This window comes from Anthonomus grandis, chromosome 9 (assembly GCF_022605725.1).
Source record: "Anthonomus grandis grandis chromosome 9, icAntGran1.3, whole genome shotgun sequence".
NCBI classification, from domain to species: Eukaryota; Metazoa; Arthropoda; class Insecta; order Coleoptera; family Curculionidae; genus Anthonomus; species Anthonomus grandis.
Window position 1 is genome coordinate 21,085,712 of NC_065554.1, and position 26,317 is coordinate 21,112,028.

Consider the following 26,317-nt stretch of genomic DNA (forward strand, 5'->3'; position numbering starts at 1 on the left):
ACAAATAGAGTGATAACAAGAATGGAGGTACCTCAGTAGAATTTCTGAAAATTTTTGTTAATAAAACTTATTATATGTTCTCAGAAATTATTTGTAGAGAATTATTATGCACTGAACAATAACCATATATTTTCTATGACTTCAACTAAGATTCTAAAGTATAACACACTCATGGACCTCTAAATTAATAAGAGTATTAAGAGAAAGGCCGTTTTTGCGATATTAAGGGTTGCAAACCCACAATTATTCTCTATATAGGAATAATCCATAAGCAGCTTCTCACTTTGTCCTTGATTACAATTCGTGACTCGATTTACCTACTAAACATTTTGTCGACTATGAAACTGATACTACTATGCAACTATGCAACTATGCAATTGATCACCAAGAGTGTTTAAGAGCCAACAGCCTAAGAAATCTAATGAGAATCTATATGCCTAAGGTTTCTCTATTAGCACTCTTATCATATGCTCTAAGTCTTCATAGACTCTAACGTCCTGCACCTAAATCGTTGTCCTAATTTTTTGCCAAAAAATGTAACTTGAGAATACCCTGTATATTTCAAAACTACTTACCATATTCTTTGCATGTTTCCGTTAAAATAGTGCTTGCATTAATATTAATTGTGCCAGCATCCATGTTACAACATGACAAAATATCAGGTACATAGATGGCGACAACCTATAAAAAGTTTTTTTTTTTTTGACATCAGTTTATAACAAAATAGTTAACTTACTTCATTCGCATCTGTTTTTTCAGGTTCAAGATCGAAAGGTATATGTTTCGGATTAAATGGTAATATAAGTTTTGCTGTTGATATATTAATTTCGTGTTTAAGTGTCCTGGATATTAAGGGTGCAATAATTGTAGAAGCGCCATCACCTATTTTAGAAGTTTTAATAATAATTCAGTAAGTGGATAATACTATGTGACAATATTATGTTTTACTTACCAACCAAACTGAGAATCGTAAGTTGATCAGACGGAATTTTTCGCTCAATAATGTCGGTCAAAATATCTTCAGCCATTTGGTAAAAAATTGATTCATTAGTAATATTAGTTACATCTGGATTAGCGATATATGCGACAGATATGTCGTATCGAATAATATAAGAATTTTCGGGTAGGGTTTTTTCCAATTCATAAACCCTTAAAAATATGTAAAATTAAAATGTTTCTTACATAATTTATCATTTAATGCTTACCATTTGAGGAAAGCTCTATTGTATATAAGAACAAAAATTTTTCCACCGGGATTATCTTTTATCCATTTTCGGGTATTGTCTAGACCATCAAGACTACCCTTCCAGTCTCCAGCTACGCCGGCCTCACCCCTTACATAAACTGCAAGAAATTTATGAATGAAAATAATATTAGCAATTATTAAATCTACATATAGCTGTATATATGGATACAAAATGATCAAAATTTTTTAATATAATTACAAGAATATTCAGAGAGTATTACAGAAATGAAACGATAAAATGTTAAATATATAAATGCATGTATGTCGTCCACAACTGTGACCAAGTAGATCCGTTTTGTTTCCTTTAGAGAGTTCAAGAGGTTCATTTAGTGCCTAGAAATGCCTGGAAATTGCTTTGAAAACTTTAAAAAATCATGTCAACTGTCTAGAAGAGGCAATTAATTAAATAATAAAATTTTCATTCAGGTTAAGTATTGAATAAATGAATATACTTTTTCAAACAGTTGAAATAAATTCTCTGTTAATTCAAGCAGCCTTTTGATCTCTTTAAGACAATTAAAATAAATCGGTAATTTTTTCCAGACAGTTGAAGTCGCTTTTCTTAGTTCTTATAGGCACTTTTTCATGCTGTTGAAGTAATTTCTCAATTAATTTAGACAGTTTTTAATTTATTTTATAAAACTTCGGCACTTTTGGTTTCCCTCAGACATTTAAAGCCACCTTTCTAAGTCTTTTCTCCAATAATATCGAAAGCAGTACACACTTACGTGGGTACAGCGTTTGTTTGAAAATTCACGACCTTTATCGATTTGAATAGTAATGTATATTAATTAATTAAAAAGTATTTTAACTATAGTTGATTTCTTTCTTAAACGGTTAAGAAGATATCAAAAGGAAAACTAATAAAATAATATTTTTTATTGTAATTTAATAAGGTTTGCAAGAAAAACCAGTGAGGAACCAGAGAATTAATTAAGAAAATAAACAGTGATATAAAAAAGTTGAGTTTCCATGAAATTAAATTATGAATCTTCTTTGATATTCTAGAAAACCTTTTCTTATATTCTGAACAGCATAGCAGTAAAAAAATCTAAAATAAATTTACCTCAAAATTTTAAAAATACAATGACAAAAGAATTATTCTAGAAAAGTAGTAGTTTTTGTTTTTCAGTTATGCATTACCTGAGGGTATAGTATTCACAATGAAAGTGGTACGTTCTTTTTGTTTTTCAAGTTCAATTAAAACCTCATCCAGTTCAGTTCCGGACAAAAATTCTCGAGGTGCTAAGTTTTTGGTTAGTGGCTTATTATTTAATTGTGCTTGAATTATTTTAAAGACTACAGCAACACCATAGATTTCAGAACATTCATAATCTGAAAAAAAAAGTATTTAGTAAATTTTTGTAAACAGTTTTTAATATCTTCGTACTAAATCTTTGACAATCAGGTTGGGTTCTATAGGGATTGTTTACAATCATTTGAATTCCTTCTTGAGTTATTTGTTCCATTCTCAGACGAAGCGTTGGTATATAACTATGGACATTAATTACCTAGAGAGATAAAAAGCAATAAAATAACTCATTTATGAATTTTTCATTATACATACAGTTTCTGCAAGATCCTTCATCCCTGATTTATTAGAATTGATTCCAAGTATAACTTTAACTGTCCTGTATTTCTTTTTAATGTTTTTAGCCAATTTCATGACTACATCATTACTAGCTCCAATTGCTGCTCAAATTATAAATAATAATTAATAAGAAGGCTTTACTACAAAATAATAAATACGTTACATATTAAAACGGTTTTGTCTAAATGTAATGAATAATCTACTGATTTCCAAGTTGTATTTACAACTTCGTCTATCATTCGAACCTTTTCTTCATCAGAGGCGTGTTGCATTTTATCATATTTTCTAGACCAGTCTATCAGCCAGTAATATGAATTCTTACTGATTTTATAGAATTCTTTAGCGTAATTACCAGTTCTGTAAAAAATCATATAAATCATGTTTACACATTTTTAATTTGCAAGCTAACATTTCGATATCATTTGATCATTTTGAGACCCAATTGTGAATTTTTACAATATAAATTCAAACTTGTTCATTTGCTAAATTCCGATATTCGCTATTAATTAAAAACTGGTTGAAGAATTAGAGCATCTGGAGTAATAGCAAATAGATACTGAATTAATAGGTGTTAACTTTAATGATATTATAAGAGATTAAGAGGTTTTTTCAATATATCATTTTTTGGAACTACATTGCCAATAAATAATTTTTTAAATACTATTATGTTTCATCAGAATCTTTAATTTTAGCCAAAAGAAATAAGGTTAGATTTGCTGGAGTCCAAGCTAGATAGAGATAAAGTGCAAAAATAGAACTATTCATTTGAAATGGAATGAACAAATGCGAAAAAGGTAGTTTGACAATAGAGTTATTGATTGATGAGAGAATATTTTTTTGTAAAAAAAATTAAATTTAGACTTTCCTGTCTAAAATAGGGATTGATGTAATAAAACTGTATCGACCATATACTATTAATGATAAATTTTACATATTCAGTAGAATTATAACCCTTATATTTTAGGTATCTATCAGATCATATGTCTGTACGATACCAATTTGTAGAGATGGTGTTCCTATTATGTCCTTATGACAACTTTAATGTTTAAGAAATAATTTTTTTGTCAGTGGATCTTTCACATGTAAAATTCAGTATAGTATTAAAATTTATTGTAGCGTCTTTCATCTCCATTAGGGGTGAATTAAAACAATTTATTTACACACTTCACTATGTTTGTAAGTGTTTTCACAGAGTTTCTAAGTGTTAAAAGTGAAACACATAGGTCGGCACTAATGAGACATTAACTCGTGGATCAGCTGTACACTTGTTATTAGAAAAATATGATAGAGCTACATTACCTAGAGAAATAAGTTGGTATTTTGTATTTAGTTACAGATTCAATTTATTGAGTCCTTTCTTTAACAGAAAAGAATTTCTAACAAGAGGTGAATTTGTTATTATTGTTTATTTAGGATCCTTAAAAAATTTGCTAAGAAATAAACACTTATTAGGTAATTGTGTTTGTGGGGCCCTAAATCCTACAGTATGCACGCCATATAAGATTTATATACATATTAATATCAATCTATGATTCACTTAATTACTTTGAAATATAAGGTACCTGCAGGTAATAAGGCATGTCGGGTAATAAGGCCTATATTCAAAAAAACCGCTTTAAATTAATCGCAAATCGATTGCGTTGGGTCCGCGTCTCCTATTGGTCCATTTACAAACGACATTCGAACGGACTACCCGCGTTCCTCGCTTTCGGGCGTCAGCACCGGTATGAAGATTGAATGTGGCGGGGCGGAATAGTCTGCCACCCAAGATGGCTGATTGATTCTGATTGTCTAATTTTTGACGTACATGAAATATGACAATAGTGACATTTTAACTGTCGTATTTGACGATTGTCTTTTTTAGGTTTTCTTTGGGTGGAAAACAAGCCAAGCCTCATGATTTTCTTCCAATTTAAAGTTTTTAAGAAATTTTATAGCTTTTTGTAGTTTTTTTGAGTTCTAGGTTGATACATTATTTTGCAAACGTGCCAACATCGAATCATCGCGCAACTACATAGAGCAGGAGACAGGTAAATTTTAATTATGACAAACCTAAGTGTTTTCTAATAATGTTTAGGTGTATCTTTTACGTATTATCATTTTCCAGGATATAATTATGGATTTAATCCAATTTTGGACATATCTATGTCACTGTTCTCAATTTAACTTTTTTTTTACAATTCAGTTTTAATTCTTGAACCTTCACTGGGAAAATATTAAGCGTTTCCTTTTCCTTGTCTTCATCTAGATTAAGTTATTCATGCAAATATCCTTTATTCACTAGTTTATATATGAGGAATTGCCCAGACAGTCACAGAAATCATAAAATTTTTTAATTGCCATTGAATCCATCCTTACAAAAATCTTGTCTGTCATGTAAGTCTGACTAAAAATGTTTGCTCCAAACACTTTTCTGGTTCTTAAGTAGAAATGATATTCACATGGAGTATAAACACAATACTTATTTGTTCAATTTAACGAAAACAGATTGACATATACTTCTCAAAAACTGATTTCCCTAATGGACTTAATCCACCTTAAGTTATACACATTTATGGATGGATAACCATAGTCATTTAGTCAATTTAGAGAAAAAGTTATGGTTGGTTTATAAATATTTAAAGTATAAAATCAAAAGCCAACTTCAAAACCACAACAACAATCTTTAAGTGTTGGTCATTCTAAAAAACAGAAAAATATTTGACAATCTAAAATGCCTTTAAAAAAACAAAAATCTTGAATATCCTCATTTAATATTCATGATCCTACACCTACACAATCAGAATAATTTTGTTTTTTAACTTTTTAGCTAAGATTTTAGAATTTAATATCTTATTTTTTAAAATACCTAAATTACCTGAGACATTTTGATAGTAAATGCTATGCTTTTTACAGTCCTATTTTATTTTTACTGACTCATAATTAAATTTATATTATTAGCTTAAAGTAAAATTATGGACTAATATCAAATCCTTTCCGGTATTATTTAGAACCTTAAAAATTGTAATCATAACTAATGTGATAATCAATACTTACTAATAATAAAAACTTATGTTTTTTGGATCATTAGGATGAAATACTTTTAGGAGATTTAATTTTAACCCGATAGAATATATAATATTGTATACATAATACACTGTCTTAATCTGTTTTCTTATGTTTCATGTTGCATACTTACTGGAGACAACCCCACTGACTTGTGACATCTTTACCCGATTGTGACTAATCAAAAGTCATAACTTGTTTTTATTTGCTTATACTAAAAAAATAAAATGGAAAAAAACATTGCATGCATTGCAAACATGCATTTTAAAATCCTTTGTTAAATGTATTTTAATTCATCTTAAAATAAAACATTTAAAAGACAATTTAGCTTTGTTTTTTTTTATTTAAAATTTAGTCCCATATTTATCGGGCCAATTTATAATTCTTGGTAAGTATCTATAGCTAAAGATCTTAAATAAGCAATGTCTTGAGAACCAAATTTATTTGTCACTTATTTATATGACAATTTCAGGATATGTCAATGCCCTTGGAATATCAATACCTCCTATGATTATTTTTAAAGGAAAGTGACTAAAGCCAGAATTACATGATAATTTGCCACCAGGAACTCTAGTGGAAAAATCAAGTAAAGGCTACATGACTAACGAACTTTTTAAAGAATTCCTCAAGCACTTAGCCCGATACAAAAGTCCAGAAAGGTGCCTCTTAGTTTTTGATGGTGCAGCTTGTCATCTTGATTTGTCAATTGTTGATGTTGGAGACTCACTTGATATAGATCACTACTGTTTGCCATCGAATACAACACATGAGCTTCAACCCCTCGACAAATCTGTATATCGTTTATTTGAGCATCATTGGGATAATGAAGTATTATTATTCTGGGATCAGAATCCTAACAAAAAGCTGACCAAATCACGTTTTAACATCATACTTTCAAATGTTTGGTAACACATAGTAACATTATAAATGGTTTTAAGGCTACTGGTCTGTTTCCATTAAATCCCGAGGCAATTCCAGAAACAGCATTTGCTCCTTCAATTCTCTCAGACGTACCGGCACCGGATGATACCAACAAAGAAAATAGGCGTCCACCTGAATCTCCTCAACCTGGTCCGTCTGGAATGGCATCCAACAAGTCTGGCAAATTTTCCTATTCCAATGTTTACTCTTCTGACTCGGATTCGACTGATGACCATATCCCTCTTGCTGAATTAAAGAGACGAACAACAAAAGTCACTTCTTTTATTGAGCTTTTGCCGACACCAGTAAAAACTAATGAAAAACCTAAAAAAAATCGAAAAAAAGCTGTAAACTACAAAGGAACTCCAGTCACTAGAGATCTTTTTACCGAGGAGAACAAAAGTCGTGCCAAATTGAATAAAGATATTGAAAGCTCCAGGGAAAAGTTAAAAAAGTACCGAATAGTATTGCCATGGATGTGAGGAAGACAGGCTGGCCGATATGAGGCAGTGCAGCAAATGTCTTAAATGATACCATGAATGAACATATGAATGTGTTGGCTTAACAGTCAATGACATGGATGATTTTGAGAGTCACGATGGCTGCTAAACTTCGCCCAATTAACGAGTTGTGTCATTTTTATGTATAGGCTTTATTAAACCTCCATCGGATAATAAGGTCGATTTGCGTTATTTTTCTTAATATTTATTTTTTTGTTTTCTAGTTTTTTTAGAGATTATTTTTTTTAAGTTTCTTAAAATTAATATAACCTTATAAGCACTTTGGTGTATTAAACTAAATATTAACATTACAGTCTTTCACTTTATTCAATTTTTTTCTTAGCTAGGCCTTATTTCCCTCAAGTACCTTACGATTTTTTGTGCATTTTATAAGTGTTCTGGTTATATTAAAGTTCCAACTTCCTATTATCATATTCTTGTGCATTCATAGAGACGGAAACATTACTCTTATCAGCTGGAACATAAAACAACTTAAAAATTTTTTGGCAAATTTGCTATTAAAATTATGAAGATTTTGTACTTTGTACCCTTTACTACGTTTACATAAGTAACTCTAGTTCAGTTAATGAATTTTGCTTCAAACCAAACTGTTGTGAACGACTTAAATGATTTTTAAAGCCTTTGAACTAAGTTCTCTTAAACTTTAAGGATCTTGTTCAGAATACCTATGAATATATGATCACTAGACTTGTGAATGGAAAGACTTGTGAACATAATTCATTCTGGAAAAATTAGGAAACTAACAAGTAATTGATTGTATATAAAATGTAGTAGTAAAACTGGGTGAATGTCTAAATTGTGACGGTAAAACTAATTATTGCCGAATTTTTCGTAATCTTCTTTAATGCGGTATAAATAGCTAAAATCCCGTTGAAAAGAAAATTCTGATGGAAGCTTTACAAAATTCAGCAGAGGATTAGTATAAATCTAGATTACAGAGATTTTGATATATGTAATGATGTCTCTGTGATCTTCAGATAGCGTCTTACTATATTATTATGATTAAGTCTTGTTTATTTATATATTTCTGAGTCACCTTTTTCTGAAAAATGAGTGATGAGGTTCCAGCGGTCGGTATGTCTATCCAGATAAGCATCTATTAATTTTTTTCTTTCGAATATTATTAAGTTAAAACATGTAATGCAAGCATTAAGTGCAGATTTATTACTTTTATGAAGTTATGTTCTTTGTTAGTTAATTATTATCTTATTATATGTCTTATAAAATAAGTAAAATAAACTATTAATTGCAGTAAATTATAAGTTATTAATTGCTTAAATAAAGTCATTTTCGATGTATTACATCGGACTATATGTATTGTCTCTGTGGTTCAAGTGAATTTTATATTTATGATTTTTTTGGCTTATCACAGATGTTGAAATTATTTATAAAAATCATTCGGACTTTAATTATAATAGTTTTATAGTTTATACAGGGTGTTTCAGAACTATGGTTTCAAACTTCTGGGGGTTGTTTAGTAAAACAGAAGAATCCATTTGAGTATAGAAACCCATGTCCGGAAATGCGTCACTACGGCCCTAAGACGCGTTAAAATGTATAAAAAACATTAATTACCTAAATAGGATCTGCTGCATTTATTTTTACCTTTTGTACATGATACAACAAACTGCCATGCATGAGCAGCATCGCGGTTGTATCATGAACGCTATCCCAAACGACAGCATCCTGGATACAAAAAGTTTATTGCGGTTCATCGGCAGCTCGCTGACACAGGCATGTTTAAGACCAAGATGCATGATACTGGTGTTGCTCGAACGGTAAGAATGGTCGAATTTGAAGAGGTTCTTCAGCGAATTGCGGATGAACCATCAAATAGCACACGAGACGTCGCTAAGAATATGAATACGAGTAACGCTTCTGTCTGGCGGGTACTACACGAGCAACAACTCCATCCTTACCACTTTTAGAAAGTTCAAGGTATGACTGCAGCCGATTATCATCTTAGAGTTCAATTTTGTCGATGGCTTTTGGATCACATCATTGCACAACCAAATTTTTTACGATATGTTTTGTGAACCGATGAAGCCTCTTTCACAAGAGACGGTATTTTTAATAGTAGAAATAGCCATGTTTAGGACGAAGAAAATCCTTATGCAATTTTTCCAAAAAAACATCAGAATCGTTGGTCTGTCAACGTATGGGCAGGCATTATTGATGATTATTTAATTGGGCCATACCTTCTACCGGGACGATTACCAGGACCTATTTATATGCGTTTCTTAGAGGAAGTTCTCCCAGAACTCATTTGAAAAGCATGAAGCATTTGAAATCATTCAAAACGAGGATCAAATTTTTAGTGTAGTTCGCCGAAATCATATGCGGCGTTTAAATCGGTGTATTGAGGTTGGAGGAAGACATTTTCAACAATTGTTGTGATGGTATCATATACAAAAGGTAAAAATAAATGCATCAGATCCTATTTGGGTAATTAATGTTTTTTCTAAATTTAAACGCGTTTTAGGGTCGTAGTGGCGTAGTGACACATTTCCGGACATGGGTCCAATACTCAAATGGATTTTACTGTTGCACTGAACAACCTCTAGAAGTTTATTCCCATAGTTTTGAAACACCCTGTATAGGTAAAAGGAGGCCATTTTACTAAGAAACTAGTTCTAAGCATATTTTGTTTTTAATATATGACTCCTATAAGTATTTATATTGTCCATCAAGGAATCAATCATTTTTTAATTTTTATGAATTTGAACTAAGTCACTTATAATTTCCACGAAATTCAGGTTTTTTTAAAATAAATGACTCTAGATTTTTCTTATTTACTTCAACGTTACGAAAGATGGAATTAAGTCATTTTGCTCATAGGCTTAGTCACTTATTTTAAGAATATCTATGACTTATTAAGCTACCTAAAACATTTTTTTATGATATCTGAAAGTGTATCTGCCTTATAGTCTTGTTTTTTGATTTCTTAGGTTTTATCCATTGTGCATCTTCTTATGATATCTTGGACTAATTTTTGACTTGAATTACTCATTACAACTTTGTTTCACGCAATTTTCTTTCATGAATTTGAAATAATTATTTGAGATGATTATTAGATAATATATGTATTTTGACACCGTTTGATAAAAGAATAGCTTCATTTGATAATCTTGTTTTGGAATAATGTGTCATCGCCATAATATGAATTAAGGTAATAGAATCTGAACAAAATAAAGTGTTTTATTTTCTCTTTATACCGTGGCGCCATCTATCAGTCATATTTTAAAATATAAATTAAGGTATCTCGACCCTAAAAGGTTGGTTTCAAAGTCAATACAAATTAAAGAAAAATTAAACTAACGCTCAATCGATAGTCAGTCTTACAAATAGTTAAGTCTATTATATGTGCGAAATTGACAGTTCTACTTCGATATTTTACACTTATCATATATTTTATATCATATATCATATTGTTTATATATTTTAAATATTTAAAGTAAGTGTTCATTCTTATAAATATGTTCGTGTTAAAACTAGAAATTTTAACTTTAGTGTTCCTATTTTGGGTTAATAGTAAGAAATTGAAAAGAACTCACCGGGTCATACTGAAATCCTTGTCTGGATTCGCACTAAATACAAAAATATGATACGTTGGTTTATCTACTTCATCCTTAAATTCAATTATAGCCACATCGTTTTCAAGTACATGAGAAGAATTCCAAGACCCTAAAAAATTACCTAAAGGTTACTTTTGTCTTTCATAAATTTTGCCATTAAACTTACCGTAATCCTGAGGGGTGAATTCTACAAACAATAATAGTTTTTTAGTTTAATTACACTTATATTATTAAATTAAACAGTTACTTACCTGTCTCAAACGTGGCTCCATTTTCTTTCACTATAAGTAAATAACTATTCAAGTCTTTAATCCAAGGATTATATTTGAAAACATATGGGCTATTAAGAATATCTGTGGATTCCATTGTACCATTGGGATATTTGTGAGTAAACCATTTCCATTTTTGTTTAATGATTTCTTGCAGAATTTTCACACCTGTTACTTTTGAGCAATCGCCCTCTAAAAAAACGTAGAGAAAGTTAAATTGACAACATTAAGAAAAATTACCGACCTTTGCACCAAGGTTGAACTTCTGGTAAATCATTAACTTTGACTACAAATTTGAGAGATACTTCTACAGGAGGTTTCACCGTAACTAAACCAATCACCTAAAAAAACAAGTTCTATTATTTTATTGGTTTTAATTTGGTTGAGTTATGTCATAAATTGACTGATGCATAAACTTTTAGTCAAATTTTAAGTCAATTCAAGATTATTTAAACCCATTGGTATCATTGGGACCCATCTCAACCAAATCCTAGTAGCAATAATTATCATATTAAGAATATTTTGTAGTATTTGTATGTATATTGTCGTATATCCGCCTGAGACCTAGCGTCCATTTAAATGGACATGCCAGTTTTATGTTTCCAGTTTCGTTAATTTATTATTTAAGCAGCTTAGACCTCGCATCCACTACGTTGGACACTTCGGTGCTGCCGCTCAGTCCGATTCGGTCGACTCATTGACTGAAAGAGTTCGAACTCTTTCAATCAACGGTCGACTTTAATTGTGCACATGTGCTGGGAATCAGTTGTTTGTTTTCTGTTGTGATGGCGGCTGCACGTGGTTCTCGTTATGATGGTATGTAGCCTATTTTTTTACGTTTTGTAATGATTTTTGTGAAAGTTTTTATTTGCAAATGTTTAATAGATAAATTTAAATAACATTACAATAATAAAAATAATTTTGTATTACCCTAAGTTATTCGCGTCCATTTAAATGGACATTGGGTCTATCTCATGCACATTTTAAATTAACTCATAAAATTTATTTTAGGAATTTTCGGGAATCCAAGAGTGCTTCGGCCAGGGGAAGATGACGAAAAATTGAAGCAAATACTAAAAATCATTGGCAATGATGATAACTCTGACATTGAAATGTCTGGTGATGAAGAAGAAATTCAAACTATGGATAATTTAATGGGGAGAGAAGAAGATAGTTAATGAAGAACTAGTAAGCAGCAGTGAGGAGGAAGAAGAAGAGGATAGAATTCCTCTTAGTGTCCTGAGAGAAAACTTAAAAATAACCAAGCAATCTGTGGATCCTTTAAAGCGAAAGTCTTGGAGAAGAGATGATACTTTTGCACCTCCAAATTTTGAAGGCCCCTCTAGTGAATGCAGCACAGAGCTCCGGTATGATTGGACTGCAAAATCGTATTTAGCTATGTACTTTGAAGATAAGTTATTCCAAAAAGTGTGTGATTGCACAAACGCAAGGTACGCTGAACTTAAAGGAGTATCTCTTAAATTGACTCTTAATGAGATTAAACATTTTTTTGAAATAGTTTGTTTGATGTCCTGTCTAAAATATCCCAAAATCAGAATGTACTGGGCAAAAACCACTAAAGTTTTAGCTATTGCAGATACAATGACTCGAGATAGATTTTTTGCTATAAGAAGTAACCTTAAAATCTTCTTTATGGCAGCATCTCTGACTCGTCTGACAAATTTTGGAAAGTACGTCCTATTACAAAAGCAGTATGGCAGGGGTGTTTGCAGCTACCTAGAGAGAAAGTGGTTGCTGTAGATGAACAGATGATCCCATTTACAGGGACTTGTAAAATGAAGCAGTTCGTTAGAGGAAAGCCTAATCCAGAGGGCTTGAAAAATTTTGTTGTTGCTGCCCCTGATGGTCTTGTCGTAGACTTTGAATTATATCAAGCAAAAGATACTTTTCGAGATAATTCTGTAAAACGACTTGGTGTTGGACCTTTTGCTGTTGTTCGCTTTGGAAGGACATTATTTCCTGGAAGTCATGTGTACTGCGATAAATATTTCACGACAATACCACTTCTCGAATATCTTCGTCAACAAGAGAAATATTGTACTGGAACCATTATGAAATCTCGTGTACCAGCGGCAGCAAATTTAACTTGGGAAAAAATTATGGCCAAGATAGGTAGAGGCAGCTCGGAACAAATTGTAAGACAAGATGGCGAAATAGTAGTTGTACAATGGTATGATCTGAAATACGTACTTTTGGCATCTACTGCTCTAGGAATTCAACCTAGCGATGAGTGTAAAAGGTAGTCTAAGAAAGACTCTAAATACATTGAGGTTAAAAGACCTTACGTTGTTGCTAAATACAACGATTGTATAGGAGGAATAGACTTGATAGACCGAATAATTAGCTATTATAGAATTCGAGCCAGATCAAAAAAATGGACTGTAAGGGTCATTTTTCATTTCTTTGATCTAGCAATGGCTCAACTCATGGATTTTTTATCGAAGAAATAAAAAAATATTTAAAATCCCTCCACGCAAAATACAACAATATTTAGATTTTAAAATTGAAATTGCCACTCAACTTTTGACAAATACACCCAACCCACAAAGTGAATCCCAAGAAAACATCCGAGGTGTAGGTACTAGAAAAAATCCTGAGGGAAATATCTTTGTCGATTCACCGTCATCGTCATTAGGCACCGAAAGAAAACACTTTCCAGAAATTGCCACAGACTTAAAAAATTCGGTTAGATGTAAAAATGACTCTTGTGCCAAAAAAAAAAACAAGTTTTTTTGTAATACATGCAACACATTTTTGTGCATTACTGGCAACAGAAACTGTTTCATGAAGTTCCATAGCAAATAAATTTAAGTTTACATTTATTTTCTGCGTTTTTATAGGTTTAGACTGAAATGTTATTGAAAAACAAATTATATATTAGGAATTTTTGTTTAGGTTAAGACCCAATGGCCATTTTAATGGACGTCATGTATCTGTCAAAGTAAGAAAAAAAATAAAAAAGTTATTAGTAAACAATGTTTATTTATGTATTTCTTATTATATTTAAAAGCCTGACAACCCTAACTTAACAAAAACATGTCCGGGTCCCGGGAGGATATTATGGCAAATTGATTAAAAAAGATGCAATTTCAATTTGCTTATAGATTATAATTTTGTTTTAAATATTGGAAATCATATGTCTTGATTAAATGGTGAAGGTACAAATTAGAACCAACAAAAATTGACCGACTTACAACGTGATTTCTGCACTAGCCTATTAACCGTAAACCGGCAAATTCGCTACCAGATGGCATCACTAATTCTAAATCGATCTCTTACATACTTACAGCATCAGCGTCGGTTTTATTCAAAACATGAACGTTCATCCATTTTTCGGGTACAATGGGATCAACCGCAATAATCTTACCAAGAGATTCACCTGGATACATTCTTTTATATACATGTCCGATATCTCCAGCCAGATTTGCACTTTGACCAGGAGCTGTAAAAGCAAATCTTTTAAATATACTTTTTTAATTTTGACACTTGACAACTCGCTTACCGATAATTGTAAACTTATCGGGTGAAAATTTGCTCTCTTTTATCATTACAGCAATCTGTTTTACAAGTTTCTTTATTTTTTGTGGGAAGTCATCGCTATTGATATCAATTTTTGACCAGTCAATATTTACGGTGACAGTAGGATTTAATTCAGTGCCAATTCCGTTAATGAATTTAGAAATATTGGGCTGCCTAAAATTATTTTAAATAAAGGTTATAAGGGAATTTCAAATAAGGTCACTTAATACACATAATAGCATAATATATCCCATGAATATCCACTTAATCTTCACGTAGAACTTTTGTGAATCTTCCAAGAATATTTTAAAAATGGTCTTGATTGTGAGTAATTTGATTATTCAAGAAATATTTACTAATTTACTGAATTATCACAATGTTTTACCACTGGCGACGTGTCGTGACTCCATTGACGTACCAAACTATCAAATGGACTCTGATGTCTGGATTTAAGCCTCTTTTTTTAATTCTGTCATTTTAATCTTGTATCTTCTATTTTATGAACTGTCTTATTTTTCCAGGATTTTAAAGTCATTTTCTTAATGTTTCAGGCTTTTAATGTACTTTGTATTTAAATATTTAAAATGTGTTGTCACTTTATCCCTGACAATTAAAGTCTGTTCTTACAACTTCTTAAATTTAATTGTTAATTAAAAATGCTACACTACTGCTTTTTTTAAAAACAAAAATTAACTCTTAAATCGTCATTTAGTGTAGAGCAAACTTGATTGCTTTATCAAAAAAATCATCTCCTACAGGTTCTATGCCAGTTTACATGGAAATAAAGAGTTTTTTGCAAAAGATTACTACCTAAAGAAAAATATTACTGGAGATAAGGTGCATCATATACAAGATCCTGACACAGAAACTCATAATTTACTGTCAAAATCGATTGTTTCATTGATGAATTCCATCCAATGGAAGAGTGCACCAGACCAAAAACGGTTAAATATTCCAATAGTTATTAGTGTAATTTTACTAAAGACAGCTGAATCATGAATTCCTGAATATGTTGGAATCTTGAGCTCTATTTAAAGACCTAAATGATTTGTAAAAAAAATGAAATTAGAGGTTAAGTACTGGATCAAAATCTGAAAAATCTTACATAAGACTCATGAAAAAGTTCTTAGAGGTCAAATAAAATTAGCAAAAAACAATAAGGTGTCCTTGTCTCATGGATTTAATATCCTTGAGCAAGCTGTAAATTAAAAATTGATTCTGAGATATATGAACTAGAAGTTTACATAAGAATTCGGATGAACTGTTAGAGGCCCAGAGGCCAAAGAATTGAAAAATTGCCATAATACATCTTGGCTTTAAGTCTAGTTTGGACTACGTATATAGAGCTTGAGATCATCTCGAGAAATGACTCTGATTATGAAATAGATTCCTTTGATTGAAACTGCTGACAGGGCCATAGTCTCATTAAATAATTTCGATGGATCTCTAGAGTCTCACCAAGACTTGTCAATAAGTGACCTTGGTTTTACATTTGTAGATTAGCAGTTGAAGAAGTTCTTTGCGAAATGTCTGAATTTCTAGAAGAAAATTCTTACTAGAGCTGATATTCATGAGCATGGATGAGATTCTGAGATGCAATCTAGGAAACTCAAAGTTCACTCTCAAAAAGCAGCTAATAAGTCATTGATTTAGGTTTATTGGAGGTACTGACATAAACCACAATATATAGAGAAAAAAAAAGTCTATGAGATAGATTTATAGAGCCTCTCTAAGAGTTATCATAGGCCAAAAAGGTTAAAAATGCTAATGAGCTCACTTGCTTTTAGGTTAGACTAGGTGTAAAGAGCGTGGGCTTATCTCATCGTTCTTTGAAGAAAATAAAGAGTTTCCTTAAAGCCTTACATCGTATGAACAAAAGGTAAAAAATCAATATTGTTCCAGACTAAAGGAGGATTTTCGAACTTATTTTTGTTTTTAGAAAAAGTAGTGGCGTATAATTTTTTCTTTAGGAATATTCAATTTAGAACTTCATATGGACAGAGTAATATAGAATTTAAAAAATCTTTTAGATCAACAACATTTCTTTTAATACTCGCCAAAGTCGTGCACCAAATTTCATAAAAATATTTCAAGTATTAAAAAAGTTGATCATACTAACTTCAAACGTGAGGTCTTATGCTTAAGATTTTTTTTTTTTTTTATTTAAGAATTATAATTATCAAGACCTCTTGACATACCATAGGTTTCTTCAAGGTGCTTTATATTATTACCAAACTTCTTCTTTGATTGCTTATCCATTAACGGATATTAACGATCATCATGGCAATTTGAACCTTTAAAATAGCTGCCAATTATTGTAGTATCAGACCAAGTTCAAATTGTTTAACCAAGAGATTCTTCTTCTGCCTCCGTCTTAGGACTCTCCCCTGGAGAAGTTTATAACCTTTGGCATTATGTGAACTAAGTACTCAAGCTTCCTAGTCTTGATCTTCTTTATAATCTCCATATCCTTGTTTATTTTCTTGAGTACTCTAACACTTGGGACGTGGACTATCCAAGGTAGTTATTTTAAGCATTCACTGATACAGCCAGATCCCAAATTACTTCAACATTTTCTGTGAAGTTGTGAATGAGTGTCTATCATTCTACTCCATAAAGCAACACTGAGAACACGTAACAACGAAGCATTCTTACTTTTGTTGTTTTTAATTAGGGTCGTGGATTTTAAAAAACGTTTATTATTTTTAGAAACGCCACTCTGGATTTTTGCATCCGTTATTTAATTTAACTCTTTCGATTTGCTGATAATGAGTTGGTACGGTACATTAGTTTCTTACTAGACTATCATGAATTTGGTCTTATCTATGTTCAACGTTAGACAGTATTCTCCTCATGAGTTCTTGTAGGCTTTCATTATTGTCAGTAAATGCTACGGCATCTTTATTTGTTCAATTGTTGGCCATTTACAGATATTTCCAATTTTATTTCTATGTCAATTTCAAGTCCCGGTCATCTAATTAGACTTTTCTAAGGATCTCTACTAGTTTTCCCTGCAGCACTTTGTCAAATACTGTTTAATAATCAAGGAAGCATTCATACACATCGCAGTGACATCACTGAAATAGCACGTGTACATAGAAAAGAGATTCTCTTGTACCCATTGCACATTCGAATTGCATTTTTGCAATTGCTCAATTGAACAATGTTTTTAAGGAAATTAAATTAATGTTGTCTGGTCATCAGAGGCTTTATTGTCTTTCGTACGTTTTATAGCTTTTTTAATCTCACCTCTCAGTATAATTGGTCCATGTCTTTCAAAATACCGCTTATACTTTGTTCTGGTCTATTATCGATGAACTTTTCCTTTATACTACATTTTTAAGCATCGCTAATTTTGCTGTCTGATTACGCAGTCAATTCATATGTGTTCCAGGATCTCTATTTATGACTTGTCTCCCTTCTTTAAGAATCATTCATAGCTCGTCATCCCCTAACAAATAACTTATATATTTATTATCACTGATATATTTGTTATGATCTCTCGTAATGTTGTCACTAATCTGCAATCTATATAGTGTATTCATTTCTGATCTTTCTGAAATTTAATCTGATTTTTAATTTGCCGACTAAAGGGCTTTGGTCAGATAGTATATCTGCACCTGGGTATATTTTGACGACTTTACAGCTATTCCAGAATCTTTTGCTAATTACTATAAGATCTACTTGATTACTAAACTGCTCTAAATTCTATAAGTATTATGAATAATCAAGTATAGGGTCACGTTCAAAAGTTCCAATTTGACATATAATTCATATACAGGGTGTTTGAAAAATAGACGGAGATATTTCAATGGGCGATTCTTGGGCAATTTTTTAAATATTTTCTTGTTAAAAGAAGAAAATTTAAAAAAATATAAATGACATAGTTAAGACATATCTTAAGATAAAGATATTGTTAATTATAGCATACATTTTTCTTACCAATTTTGATCATTAACCATATCAGGCCCGTTAAGAGTAATATGGATCTTGGTCGCAGGATTAATTTCATACTGCCTGTTTGCTAATTCCTTTAAGTCTTCTTTGTTTTCAATTATTTTTACATTTGTGGCGTTTGGTAGATGAATTGTTATAATCACTTTACTCGTGCTCGGTTTTTCTGTCGGTGGCTCTGGCATTGGTGGATTTGGAGAACTAATGTTAAAGGGCAGCCCTGGAGGCTTCTGATTTCCTACGATAGAATTAAAGTATAATTTGTTAACATATTTTGGAGTTTCTCGCGCAACATAATGAATAGCTGATGACTGAATGACAGTCATTTTGGGTTCAAAAACGGACTGATACAAACATAATGCAACAGAGACCTTTTATGAATAATAACAAATCTTTACTTAAATCAACTTGCACAAATAATAGTAGGTAATCAAGGACATAGGGATGTGTTATGTCAACCTTGCTCTTCAATATATACAAAGAATCCATTTTTGAAAAAGGATAAAGGATGAATAAACAAATATGAGACTTGCGCCTGACACATTGATTATGGTAAGCTCCGCAGAAGACCTTTAAAGACTCTTAAATAGAAGCAGTGAATAGTGTTTAAACATTATGGATTAAAAATCAGCACAAAAAGTATGAAAATAACAAAGAAACAAAACATATAATCAAAGATAAATTTACTAAATCGGCAAAGAAAAAGAATTAAAAAATCTAAATACGTGGGCATTTGGATTACAAAAAATAAAAACCAAAAAACAGAAATACGAACTAGATAAGAAACAGTAAAAAATGCATTTGTTAATCTAAAAATGACCCTCTGTGCAGCGATCTCATAATAGAACTAAGAGTGAGAACATTAAGGTCCTATGTGATTTCAGTACTATATTATAGACAGGAAATTTGGACAATAAAACAAGAACACATAAACAAACTGCCGTAATGCGAAATGTGGTGTAACAAAATGATGCTCAGAATATCATGGACAAAAAGGAAAACAAACATAGAAATAGTTTGAGAAAATATAAAGTAATTAATACCATAAAATCAAGAAAGTTACAATGTCTAGGTCATATAATGAAAGTACAGCGGTGTGAGAAGCTTTAGACTAATTATGCAAGGAAATATAAAAGGAAGAAGAAGCATTGGTAAAAGAAGAATTTCATGGTTGAGAAAATTAAGGGATTTGTTTAACTTAATAGACGGCAAATAATATAAGAATAATAATGATGATATTCAATCTCCGATAGGAAATGGCACTCAAAGAAGAAGAAGAAGAAGAAAAATAAGAAATTGAATAAATAATTTTTACCAAAGAATACAAATTTTATGTAGCAACATAGTTGGTAATTAATTATGCCTATTAATCTTTAAATTAAGCATCATTATATAAGATTTATAAAGAACTAATTTAGTACTGCTATTTTCAGTTGAATTCTACTCCTATTTTAAGTTTTACTGTCTTTCCTTTCATCACCTTTTTCAATTAACTTCTAAGTTTGTTTTAAGTCACTGGTGTTAACGTCCATCCGTAGAACTTATTTTTTCTACTGATTTAATAGCTGTTTCCCCAGTTGAGTTATTTGGTTGTTGCTGACTTATTCCTGTTTCTTTTACCGCTCTTTTTAATTCCTAAGTATATTTTATTCAACATTTTGATTAGGATTCTTATATTTGCCCTATTAGTTTATTTATGGCATTCGTTCTATTTCTTTTTTGGTATTATAAATTTTCTCGCAATAGGTTTAACTAATACCCAAACGCTTTACTACAATATATTTATTAGAACGTCTGAATGATTAGACTAAAAATCATAATAGTGGTCATCAAACAGACTTTTCTTAGTTGGACTACGAGAAGGTATTTGATATAGTCCAACGCGACTGATTAAAAATAAAATTTGAATAAACAGATACTACCAAGTAAAAATTAATGGAATTATGCCAGAGAAACAACTCGGAAAAACGAAGTTATCCAAGGATCATTGCTGGGCTCATTACTATTTATCCCGTATCTTATTAATAATAATCATAATAATAATAATAATAATAAATGCCTTTATATTACGAAAATAGTTACAAAAGTTATGAACCGAAAATGCGGCGAGATCTTGCCTGGGACTACTCTATTGATCTTGTAAATCTCATAGAAGCAACAGTTAAACTTTTTGCTGATGACAGTAAGCTATATGCAAATTCTCTTATTCATGTAGAGCAGCTTAGAATTAAAAATCTGCTTCAAGGAGCATAACAATGACTTCTAATGCCTTTCAATAAGCTTTTGATTTAAATAGCCTCTATTTCTTTTTCCTCATATTCTTCTTCCTTCGCTTCCTCTCATTCTACTAATAGATATTAAACGAAGAATTGCTTCTTCTGCTACAGTCTTCAGCCTTGCAAACTGGAAGATAAATGCAATAGGTGTAGAGCATGCACATATTTGGTCACCATGATCTTCAGATTTAAATCCTCTCGACTACTGTGAAGGAAAAGTTATTTCAACCCTAATTTCAAGGAAATTCTATATCATTTGGTCAGGTCCAAAGTTTGACTGATTGTCTAAAACAATGACTGCAAAAAACTGACTGACAGCCCAAATAAAATTATTTTTTCCAGACAGCTGAGTTCTTAACAAAGTCTACTTTAAATAGTACAACAATGACTTCTAATGCCATTAAAGAAATTTCTGATTTCAATAGATGATTAGTGAGTGTCGTGGCTTCTTTTTCTTTTTCCTCAATTTCTTCTTCCTCTTCTCCTTTTTCTATTTTTTTACTACCTAAAAAAGCCTGGTCAGAGATATGAGAAATGCAATTAAATGAGTCCAAATGCACAGTATTTAAAATCGGACCAAACAACCTAAACAGGGAATACAAGATGAACACTTTGCCCGTAGCAGCTATTTCTGACCTATACTTGGGTTACCGAACAGATGGAGTGGTTACGTGATCGTTCTGCGCCGGAGGTGTGGCCTAGAGCCTCGATAGGATTCATGACTTGGGGTTTTATTTAATTTTATTAGTCGAGCGGCTTTGGATCGTTTTGGTTGAATTTTCTGCTATTCGAATATTTGAATCTTCGCAATATTGAAAAGTTGAGATTGTATTTATTTTTTTGTTAATTTGTTTATTAACAAATAATGACTGACGCGCCACGGACCGAGACGCGCCAAGAAAAGAGTACAAAAACATTTGACCATTGCTGAAAAGGAAGTGATTATGAACATATATAAAACATGTGATAACGAGCATCCAGCATACAACAAAGTGCAAAAAGTCCAGTTTACAGCAGGAACAGCAGGTAATAAATATTTTTAATATACAGTGTGTCCCAGGATGAGCGAATTTATACGTGGAAATGACAAAAAATGTTGTGGTTAAAATTTGATTGTTTGGCATCCAGCCCTGCTTGATTAAAAAATAAAATTTTGCATATTATTATTTTTTAAAATCAAGCTTGCCTTGATACGAACATTTTTTAAATTTTATAAGTAGGTAAAGTGGAGGGTAAAGTAGTAATTCTAGGCAAGATATAAAAAAAGTTTACAAGAAAAGGTTGTTTAGAATGCAAAATTATGCCCAAATACCGCATTTCATAACCATAGACCTACTTTGATTTTTACGTTTTGTGTACCAATGAATTTTTTTATCCATATTTAATTATTAGAGATTGAAATTTGTAAAAATCAAAGAAGGCCTATGGGTATGAAATTCTTTTTTTACATCATGCCTAGAAATACTACTTTACCTACTCATAAAATTTTAAAAATGCTCGTACCAAGGTTTGATTTTTAAAAAATTAAAATATGCAAAATTTTATTTTTTAATCAAGCAGGGCTGGATGCCAAACGGTCAAATTTCAAATATAAATTTTTTCGTCATTTTTACAATTTTTACAAAGCAAAGCTCTACGGTAAAATAATTTAAAATAAGTAGGCATAATTCTCCTCGTCTAAATCTGCCAAGGTTGCATCGATGGGCGGGCCTATATTTCGCACACATCATTTACTCCATCTGTTCGGTAATCCGACTATAGGAGTGACAGTTTTACCAGATTTAAAATGGGAAAATCTTATTGTGAAGAAAATTGCAAAAAAGCAAACTCCTCTATTTATCTCATAAAATAAGCATTTAAAGACCACTTAAAGCAAATAATTATAAAGATCTATAAGAGTTATATAAGGGCAAAATGTAAGTATGCAGTTACAGTGTGAAACCCAAATTATATCAAAGATATAGAAATATTAAAGAGGGTACAAAGGAGATTAACAAAATTCCCTCCTGGATTAGAAGTTCTTCCTTATCCTCAGAGGCTACAGAGGTTGTAGCTATCAACTTTGAAGGAAATTAGGCTTAAGCGGGATCTTATGGAGAATTTCAAATTCATTAGAAATATCCTGAACCAGAATCGAGGCACCTTCGTGGTCACTCAAAAAATTGGTAAAGGAGAAAACTGCTAAATTTGGAAGGAGAAACATTTTGTCCAACCGAGTAGCGTATCCATGAAACACTCTATTCGAAGAGTTTGACTGTCACAAGTATCAATGCTTTCAAAACTGCCTTGATTTAGATCTTAAGCTTTTAGTGTGAAAGTTATCATCCACTTTAGTGCCTACTACACAACAATCTTTAAGCCAGCAATAACTTATCAGCTTAACTGCCTGCTGTTGGCCATTGCCGAATTAGTAAAATTACTAAAATTTTTATGGCTTAAAGTGACTTAAAGGTAAAGACTTCAAAAATATATAAGGATGGACGAGTTAAGGTAGCTTGTTTAGTCAACTCTTGTATTTTTACTGATTTAGGCTTTGCTGACAAACCACTTCTTTTTAAAAACAAGGAGGAAATTTTTGGTTTGGGCTAATAACTTACCCTAATTTATTATTATTTTTACTAATTTATACTTCGACTTCTTATTATAATAGTAACATTAAAAAACTTACCATCACAGTGGTTTGGTAATCCTCCATTTAGCTGAAGCCTTATAATGTTCTTGATCGGCTCTAAATCGTAGATTAAAGGATTTCCATTTCCATCGCAAGTATAATCGTCAATTATGTCGCTAAATGAAATATTTCGATCTATGATCATTTTTGCGGCATTTTGATGGCATAACGCCCCGTCATAATTAACTTTTCCTGAAAAAAAAATAAATAGTTTGCTTTAAACATATAAAGTCGATAAGGAAAATTTAAAGCATTCATTTTAAAATATGAAGAAATTATTCTGACTCATAGAAAAAAAACTTATTTAAATGAATTAAATACCTGAAGATTTAGCATTTTTGTATTTACTTACTTAGATTTAGATAGATTTTTATTTAGACGTTAATAATTAGAAGGTTAAGATTATCTTATGGTACTTTTTAAGGTACGTTATTTTATTAAAGTACTTTTTAATTTTAAGGTAACTTAAGAATTCCGAATTTTGTAAAATTTGATTGACTGTCTAGATTTGGTAAATAGTGCTTCAGAGCAGTATAAAGCTTTTAGGGTCAGTATCAGTATCAGTATCAGTGTCAAGTGATCTAATTTCAAAATATAACTTTTGTAGGAAATCTTTGTCATTACTTTACATCTTCTTCCTGAGATTTCAAAGTTTGAATAATATTTTAAATATAAAAATTCAGTACCGAATACATAAACACTTAAGTATAAAAAAAATTGAAAAATTACCCGTTTGGTTGTTGTTACAGCCGCAGCTGAAACAAAGGACCAATGTATTTATCAAAATATTATTAACTATCATGGCGCCTTTTTTTTACACAAGCACCATGCTTAAAAGTCACGCACAACTGATTTTAATTTTTCTAATTTTTTCATTTTTATAATATCCATTTAAGGATTTCTTTCTGGGAACAATAAGGTTGAGTAACATTTTATGAGCCTTATTGAGTAAAATTTTTAATGCTTGATTGTTTCACACATTAACAATAAAATTGGGTTTCGTTTATGATGTGCTTCTATTAAAAATTGTGATTTGAATTGTGAAACTTTAATTTTCTCTACACTCGTAAAATAAAATTGGCAATAAAAAAAGCCGAGAAAAAAAAAACAAGTGAAAATTTTCACACGCCCAATGTCAAGAGATTAATAGACGAGTATCAGAAATTAATTTGCCCGCCTCTAAAAAGATTCTTAAATTGAAATAAGCGTGCAATCCTGCGCCGTTTGACCTTAATTGCATTTCAAAAATATTCCCATGAACTCTACCAGTGTCTATCATCATTATACTTTGAGATATGATGCTTCTCTCGGGCATCGATTTATACAGTTTGACTTTAAATAATTTTGCCAAACTGTCATACATATTATAAGATTTTCAATTTAAGTTTTAATTATCAGCTCAGATCACTTTAAAACTGATCAATCAAAATTATTTATATAGGGCCTTTACTAAATATTGTAATAATATTCAGAAAAAAAGTTCCTTGGATGAAATCAATAAAGAAGTTTCTATAAATATAATTATATCCTTAGCTTTTTTGATTTAAAAAAATATTTTTTCCCAATAAGTTTTATGACTAATAAGCTGAATTTTCCTAAATGAAATATAAGCTATTTTCTAATACGCACAAAATAAATTTCATGAATTATTTCCTGAACAACAAGTAACATAAAAAATCTTTCTGTTTGGCATAGTTTTTTATCTTATTTCTTGTTTTGTTTTCCGTACTTACAATTTAGCTGCAGTTCTGTTTTTAAATCATCTAGTAGTTTTACATTACAATTATTTCCCATTGTCAACGTCTGCTTATAGATTTTTTACTAGCTCTTTCAGTATTCTTTTGCCGTCTTTTTATATATTTATAGACTTTTATTTACGAATTTTTTCGTGCATCCGCAGTCACTTTTTACTCTTTTTAGGAATTTGAAATAATTTTTTACTTTTTCCTGGTAACTGACGTAAATTTTGCCCTTTTCTCGATATTATTTCTCGTACTACTATTTGATTTAATTTGTTTATTTCTAAGAATTACTTTTTGCCTTTTTTATTATAGTATTCTATATTATATTAAGTAAAGAAGTTTTTCTGATTTTTCAGCTATTTTATAACATTAATTAACAATAACAATAATTTATTAATATTAACCTCTTTCCAGCATTTGATGTTTTTTTTCCGTATTTCTCAGGCATACAAAGTAGTTTTTTTCCATTTTCAAGCATAAGCCATAATTTTTTCCTTACCCTAGATTAACTTTCACTTTTTTTTATCTCCTATTCAAATATTTTTTTAATTTTTAACATAAATTTAATTATTAATATTTTATTTTTTAGTTTTTTTTTTTAAATATAAACTTTTTAATTTGTACCCTTTTCCAGATAATGAAGATAATATTTATCCTTTTTCAGGCGGTTGAACTAGTTCTTTACTCTATCAATTTTTTTTGTCTTTTGTTTTTATATTTATAATTTTTTTTAAAAGTTATATACTACATTTCTTTTTTTATTTAAGCTATTAATAAAAACGACACAAATTGTGCAAACAATTAGAAGCGAAAAGTATTAAAAAAAATACCTATACATTAACAAAATAATATTAAAATAAAGAAATAAAGATAAAAAGAGATAGAATGACGTACGAACATCAAATGTAAAATAGTTAAACCCAAAACTTCTCTCCCGCCAATAAAAAGTTCGCTATTTGTTGTTTT

General features: G+C 30.8%; 1 protein-coding gene across 1 annotated transcript; it reads right to left on the minus strand.

The window, feature by feature from the left end:
- Positions 1-567: 567 nt before the first annotated feature.
- On the minus strand, positions 568-24,502 carry LOC126740719 (uncharacterized). Its single transcript, XM_050446851.1, has 17 exons — positions 24,339-24,502; positions 23,607-23,801; positions 18,651-18,900; positions 14,692-14,882; positions 14,477-14,631; positions 11,413-11,509; positions 11,151-11,360; positions 11,066-11,086; positions 10,879-11,008; positions 3,001-3,194; positions 2,814-2,938; positions 2,637-2,757; positions 2,390-2,581; positions 1,206-1,344; positions 953-1,149; positions 737-882; positions 568-681 (listed from the first exon to the last, which is right to left on the minus strand). The coding sequence occupies exons 1-17, from the start codon at positions 24,409-24,411 to the stop codon at positions 568-570; spliced, it is 2,550 nt and encodes an 849-aa protein (XP_050302808.1). The 5' UTR covers positions 24,412-24,502.
- Between the last annotated feature and the right edge of the window lie 1,815 nt (positions 24,503-26,317).

What these genes read in the sequence shown, in the direction of transcription:
- LOC126740719 (XM_050446851.1), bottom strand. Translation starts at nt 24,411, where the DNA reads ATGATAGTTAATAATATTTTGATAAATACATTGGTCCTTTGTTTCAGC. An exon ending in TGTGAATACTATACCCTCAG is followed by an intron (nt 1,345 to 2,389) that starts GTAATGCATAAC and finishes AATTTCTTGCAG; the next exon opens with TTTATGTAAGGGGTGAGGCC. An exon ending in TACGATTCTCAGTTTGGTTG is followed by an intron (nt 883 to 952) that starts GTAAGTAAAACA and finishes CTTCTAAAATAG; the next exon opens with GTGATGGCGCTTCTACAATT.